Source organism: Odocoileus virginianus, chromosome 32 (genome assembly GCF_023699985.2).
Source record: "Odocoileus virginianus isolate 20LAN1187 ecotype Illinois chromosome 32, Ovbor_1.2, whole genome shotgun sequence".
NCBI lineage: Eukaryota > Metazoa > Chordata > Mammalia > Artiodactyla > Cervidae > Odocoileus > Odocoileus virginianus.
Window position 1 is genome coordinate 35,614,458 of NC_069705.1, and position 7,400 is coordinate 35,621,857.

The following is a 7,400-nucleotide window of genomic DNA, read 5'->3' on the forward strand; positions in this document are numbered from 1 at the left end:
TCAATTATGAATTATGTTAATTCATCTTTCAGTCACATTACATCTGCCCTCTCATTACTAAGGTGCTTTCCTGTTCAATCGGCCAGAGATGCAACTAATTTTACAGATGTGTACGGTATAAAAGAATCACTGTTTAAGTTAACTAGTCCAACTCTTGTCATCTTACAGATAAAGAAATGGAGCCTCTGAAAAGTTTAACGAAAAAGCTGCGAGCCAAACCCAGTCTAGTATTCATGACACTGTACCTCTGGCCTCCACAGAACACATGTCCTTACAAGCCAAGATGTTCCAGGCAATGTAAGTAAATGGAGATGTGTTTCTCATAACAAACGTCAGCCACTGGTATAAACGATGCTTAGAAAACATTAGCCCTTTTTGGTTACTGCTGACACTGTTCCTGCAGTGTTTGGTCTAGCTTTTAAGGGTGATTGATCTGCAGTTGCTTCCTTTGAGGATGTTTATTTGTCCACTGTAGGAAAAAACATGGTTAAATATGATCATATAATCAATCTCTGAATTATTTTCACATACGCTTGGATTCTTTTAACGTGAGAATTAATTTATGCAGAGGATGAGTGACATATTATCTCTATATAAATTGTTGGCAACTTGAAAATCAGTCACTTTCATTTAGAAAAGGGACTCTCCTAACTAATAGAAAGGGTGTCCAGGGTAACAAAAACTGTATTAAAAATTACAGAAGTGAATTTTGACTAGTCTGTCATCTGAGGTATAGAAGAGAGGACATGCTCAGAGAATCAGATCTGAGTTCAAGAGTCAATGCCCTTCCTTGCTGGCTATATAATAACCTGGAAGCAATTCAATAAACTTCTGGGTCAGTTTCTTCATCTGCAAAGAACTAACATTTGCACTACCTACCTCATTAGATTATTGAGAATCACATACAGTCAAATATACGTAAGTGCTTATAAATGGAAAAGCACACCAACAATATTGATTATTATTACCCCAATAATTATTAAAATGTGGACCTAGAAAAAAATTTAAATAATTACCACTCAGTGGCACTGGGCATGCTTAGTAGAACAAACTTAACTCAGAGGGTAAACCATGCAAACATTTTCAACTTTCTATGGCAATGTTAAAAAAAAAAAAAATCACACAAAGATACAATATCAAGGAGCTTTTTTAGAGAAAGCACTGAAAGACACAGACTTAAGTGACTTTAAAATGATTTGAGAATGATTTACTGCATTTAAAGAGGTATTTAGTCTTTAGTGGAGAAAGCTGTTAGTCACCTGTCAGAAAAACAAGCATTTGGGCATTCCTAAGACAAATGGAATAAAATTCCATGTTTGGCTGTTTTGTAAACCAGGCTTCTCACTACTAAGTGTATTAATTTTTCCAGTATTGAAACATACACTAAAAGAGATAAAAGAAAATATCTGCTTCTAAATCACATCCAATGTAAGCCTGCATGAATGCAAGGCTTAAATAGAATTCTCCCAACTCCACAGGCACCTGAAAGTATTGACTATCCTTCATGATCACTCATATTCCATCCAGAATAATGGAACTACAGCAACGACTTCAAATACAAGTACTTCACAGACTCTTCTGATGCGGCTGTCTTACTCTTATAATACTCCACTCTGGTGGCCTTTGTTTGTTTTTATTTGGAAAATTAGGTAGTACATTAGTCTTTCCCTTCAAATATGCCTTCTGATGTTCATTCTTACACCAAAAAAAAAAATTAACCCAAAACAAATGAAGATGCAAGAAGAGAGAAACAAGATACAATTCATTAGGTATAAAAATATGTTGTTTCAAATTCAGAATAATTTAATAACTCTTCGTTATTTCATATGTATCTGGAAATGGGACGGACACGTGTCCTGATCCTGTCACGAGAGGTAGAATTCCAGCATTTGGTACGACATTCCAGGACAGGGTTAAAGTGACATTCCTATTTCCCCTGTAACGAGACATCATAAACAGACGTCAGCAGAAACATTTGCAGTTCAATAAAAATGTCGTAATTCAAGCACTGAGGTGTCAGATACATTATGTTTTAACCAGCTCTAAGTGGAATTCTAATCTACAGACACATTTTCTCAAGTCTTTTGAAATCTCAGACAACTCTGGAAAACCCCAGCATTCTCACTGTAGGCTTCCCGTAACGACCCACCTAAAGTTACTTCAGAGTCACAGTTAGGCAAGCCATCAACCAAAATGCTTAAATGTGTAAAACACAGGGAACATAAACACATTTGAGCTAAAAACCAAGGGGAAATGATTTGAAACTTAATTCTATCATTATCTACATGGGCAAACCTGAATTGATCAAAATCTCTCAATGCTGTAAAATTTTCATCTGCATAAACAAATTTGGTTAAGATAGCTCTTCCCTAAAATCTTTTCCAAAGCTGACCCCCAGAGATGAGAGCCAAAGCGGACCCAAAAGATCATTCATTCAAATTCCTTCATTTTCTACAAAAAGAAGCTGAGGTTCAGAGAGGTTAAGTGAACCAAAACCAGGAACCTCAGTATCAAATCCTGGACCAACAGGCTGCTTCCTCTGACACGAGCCCTCTGGGGATAACAGTCCCACCCCAGGGTCAGCAGCCCAGGACCCTGTGCTCCTGAGAGCAGAGGCCCCAAGCCCTCCTAGTCTGACTTAAGCTCTCAGAAGGCAAGAGAACCGAGCACTTAAGATTCAGGTTGGACAGCACTGTTTCTACTCAATCTTTCAGTTCAGAGCTATGTGAATACTTTTCTTCTCTCTCAACTTTTCTTTTTAGCCTGCAATATTTTTCTTTAAAAACACATCACATTTTTCTCTCCCCTTCACGTAGCATCGCATGTAAAAAATGACAAAGAGTTGCTTACTTGAGACCATTTCCGTCGTCAAAGAAAAAATACTTTGTTTTCATATCTTTTAACAGCAGCTTCGGATTATCACCTCTCAGAACAATCTTGTCCCAAAGGACAACCTGGTTCAGAGCCTGCATTAAAATAAAAATTAATTAGATAATTCAATAGAAATTAACATCTGGTCACTTCAAATGTATTGGTAAATAAAGTCTTATTTATATGAATGAATCTAACTTTGAGGGAACTGTTAAAATCTTAAAGCAGACAAAATGATACAAGTGGATAGACACAGGAGTCCAACTTCTCCTGGACAAAAGACACTTCCCTAAGGGAAATCACCTCTTTTGCTAAGACAGCCATATTATTTAGAGCCCTTAAAGCTCAATGCAAGGTTTTAGACTTATGTGCTCTTCAGAGCGAGGCCCTCGGAGAAACAGAAATTTCACTATGGTAAAATCCTAGGAGTCAGACAATCCTTTCAAGTCACTGCTTTGACAGATCACAAACAAGTTTGGGAAATTAAGGACATGAAATGGAGAAAAAACACATCTGTAAAAAGGACAGAAGCTACAAAAGAATTTTCTTAGTAGAGTCACCTTCTCCGTGGGCTTGCGATTTTTACTAAATTACTCCAGGTCGGATATTTCAAATATATAAAATTTATATTCTTTCCTAAAGAATGAGGTTTTAAATATCTACAGAAATACTTCCACGCATGTACTTACATTATTTTTTGTTGAATATTCAGCTGATAAGTAAAGAAACAACTGCTTAACATTCCAATCAAATATATTTTCTAGATGTAAATAAATTAAGGAATATATAAATCCTAAAGCAGCATACAACTTTAAAAAAGATTTCAGTTATTCTTAAATTGATAATTCATAGCAATACTGATACTAAAATTAAAATAAAAAAGAGGTGGCCCAGAAACATACTGGTGCACTAATAAAAACATATGAAAGATAATATAGTGTAAAATCTAGCTCATTTCAAAGTCAAAAAATATCAGTGAGATTAAGAGCATCCTTCCCTGCTCCTCTAAGCATTACTACCTGAGATACTTCAATTAATAAGAAATTAACCATGAAATAAAAATTTAGTTTTCTGGAAAATCAACCCAGTAAGTCTAAAAGAAAGCGGACCTAGTATCTTTTTTTTTTGGGGGGACGGACCTAGTATCTTAAACATACATGACTCCACTGGAGTTCTGAGTATAACCAACGACCACAAGACAACTTCATGTTGTGCAAAAAAGAACAGGATCAATTAAACCAAGTACAGTAAACTGTACATGTTGCTTATGGACACATGCCAGGAGAGATCAAAATGTCCCATGACGTGCTTTATAAAGTAAGGGTATGAATACCAATTTGGTTTACAAGAGTGAAAAACCTCACCAGGGTTAATTACAACACAGGGGCACTGAGACCCAGGCTGGGAAGGGCCCCTGGAGGAGGCGTGGCAACCCGCTCCAGGATTCTTGCCTGGAGAAGCCCATGGACAGAGGAGCCTGCTGGGCTATAGTCCAAGGGGTCACAAAGAGCAGGACACGACTGAGCGACTAAGCACAGTGGCACTAAGAAATGAACTGAGTTAACATCTGGATTTCATTAAGCATCATATATTAATTAAGTCATTTCATTATATCCATTTACATGCTAAGAGGTACAGGTTCACGACATTCCTCTCTTGGGTATCCACTAAGAATCACTATTTTAGAATTGAAGTCTTGGATATCTCTTTATATGGGCAGGTACAATTTCAACTTTTAGCAGCCATGTTAAGATAATCTAAACTACAAATGATGAAACTAGGAATATATAACAGTTGAAATACCAGGAAGTTCCACTGTAATTGCCCAAAACACAAAATTCCTACTTTTACACTAGATCCAAGCTCCCTCACTAGCTTAGATTTAAAAAAAAAAAAAAAGACATGAAGACTTAATAGCAGAAGTGTGCCACAGGACTTTTCTGATGGTGTATTCCATTCCCTTTAAAAAAAAAAAAGTGCCTACAGAATTAATTACTAGTCTACTTCTAAACCCCATAATTTATTTTTTAAAAATGAAATGAAAAGTAATTCCAGGGTAGTAAAGGGGAATGTCAGGCCAACTTCCCAGGTACACAATCTGCTTCCACTGTTCAGACAGCTGCTTTAGACAAGTACAGACGGTTCAATCTCCATATTCAATTTTAATCCTGGGGTCCTAAAAAGGCAGGTGAGATCCTAGAAGTGGCTGGGAAGAGCATTGCCAAAATAGTAATCTAAGCCCCTAAAAGAAGATTAAACTGGCCAAAAAGAAGTTAAAAGGTGGAAATTCAAAATAAAGAGAAAATACTGAAATCACCTCCATTTTAAGTAATTGTTTTCATTGTTAAGATTGCTCTTACTATATAAGTACTTATAAAAGAACTATACGGCAGAATGCTAGCATTTTTACCAATGATCATCTATTAATGACCTTCTGAACCACAGCACATGCAATTCACTTTTAACATATGCTTCTCTGCTATCATAAAATACGGACATATTCTTTGGGATTGTACATGAAACACTGCATCTAGGTAGGCTGAGTACTGGTAACATTCTTCCTCCTTTAAGCTAAATAATCTAATTTTATTTTCTTTCTGAAATCCAGACTCAAACTCTTGTAGCTTTAGATTTAACTCATGAATCTATAAATAAGTTTTCTCAAGGTATGAATGAGGGGACAATAACACGATTATACTGATGAAAACACAAGCACAGAAATTTCCAAGGTTTGATTGATAACAGTGGATAAACGTACTTATTGCCCCCCAAGTGACTGAACAATATGTGTATCATTATACAAGCAATGAACTATTTTTTCAAAAGGATATCAGCAGTTATATCAAACGTAATGAATCCCAGATCACTTCTTTCTCTAGGTCCAGTGAAGTCTTCTACATTTTTTCTAGAAGCAAAAAACAGTTCAGTTTCACCATCCTTCAAACTTAACGGCATACAAAATTCACAAAATTCCTATGTAAGTGAAAGTCTAGCTGCACTCCACAAACAAGCAAAAATCAGAGAAACCTGTGTATCAACAAACAAATTCACTATTAAAGCAGGTCTTCAGCTATTTCCATTTAACTTAAAAGAATCCCTAACAAAACCCAGAGGGAGATAAACAGTGCTCAAAGAATGTGAAATACTTTAGGTCAAGTGATCTGGAAGAAGGGGAAGAAGAAATTACAGAAGACTATAAGAAAACCAAGACAAAATGAACAACTGCTATTTTTGAGCGTTTACTATGTGTTTCTGTCAGGTCCACTATGTATTTTTGACCATCATCTCAATGCTCACAACATGCCTATGGGTTGGGTGTTACTTCCACTTCAGACAAAAGCAAATGAAGACCAAGGAAAGAAGGACCAGATACAAAGGAGCTAACAGTTCAGGATTTACGATGAGCCACGCTTTTCTACTCTCCCAGAGCAGACAGACTCAGGAGTTCCAGCCAGGGTCTATCTGCGTGTAAAAAAAGCAGTTGCTACAAAACATCAACATAGGCAGGGGAAAAAAAAAATAGTGGGGGGATAGCTATCAGATGACCAGCTGGTCCGCATTTCCAACTTAATAAAACGAAGGTTGAAGACGAGGGGGCACTTGTTGAAAAATGGCACAGAGAATAACAACAGGTGAACCAGGAAGGAATTAAAAAAAAAAAAAAAAATTTCCTACGGATTGAAGAAGCAAGTCCCGGAGAATAAATCTCAGCATTAAATTTTTTTTAATGGGCATTAGTGGAAGGACCATGTCATTTTAAATTCTACTTGGGGACATGTTCGCAGAATGTATTCAAGCGGCTTGGACCTTCAAAAATTTTTAAATTCAAAGCATGCCGTCGCGAAGCGCCGGGGTGTCGCATCCTCCCCAGGCATCTTCACCCCTCCGGCCCAGTCGGCAGGCACCTTCGGCAGCTGGAGGAGCAGGCAGATCCCCGGGAGGTAAGGAGTCGGAGCCGGCGGCGCGGACCCCGCGCCGGTGGGGGGTACGGGGGGGGGGGGGCGCGCCGCGCTGTCGTGGGGCTCCCTCGTTGGCTGCGCGCGGGCGCGGAAGTGAGGAACCGGAAGGAAGCGCGGACGCCGACCCGAGCAACGCTCCACAGGAAAACTGAAGAGCGAGCCCGCGAAGGCGCGGCGCAGGGTGGCGCCCCGCCCGCCCAGGGGCGCCGGCTGCTCGTGAGGGGGCCCCGCGCCCAGCCGTCCCCCCGACGCCCTCACCGCCCATCCCCGCCCCCCCGGCGTCGGCCGCACTCACAGCATGATCCGCGAGACGTGCAGCCGCACCGGGACGCTCCTGTCTTTGAAGGCGGTGGTAATGAAGCAGCCGAACGTGAGCGCCGCCATCACGCTCAGCGAGAAGGCGAACAGCGAGTTCGCCCGTGACAGCACCGTGTTCATCTCGGCTGACGCCCCGAGAGCGCACCGCTGCACAGGCACAGCCGGGACCCCGTTCCGGCAGCGGACCGGCTCCCGACGATCCGCGCCGCCTGCGCCGCGCGTCCTGGGAACGCGCGCCGTCGCGGCCCCGCC

The 7,400-nt window shown here is 40.1% G+C and overlaps 1 protein-coding gene across 1 annotated transcript; it reads right to left on the reverse strand.

Moving 5' to 3' along the window:
- Positions 1-1,617: 1,617 nt before the first annotated feature.
- On the reverse strand, positions 1,618-7,400 carry SPCS3 (signal peptidase complex subunit 3). Its single transcript, XM_070460117.1, has 5 exons — positions 7,126-7,400; positions 5,701-5,776; positions 3,561-3,635; positions 2,851-2,966; positions 1,618-1,936 (listed from the first exon to the last, which is right to left on the reverse strand). The coding sequence occupies exons 1-5, from the start codon at positions 7,266-7,268 to the stop codon at positions 1,804-1,806; spliced, it is 543 nt and encodes a 180-aa protein (XP_070316218.1). The 5' UTR covers positions 7,269-7,400; the 3' UTR covers positions 1,618-1,803.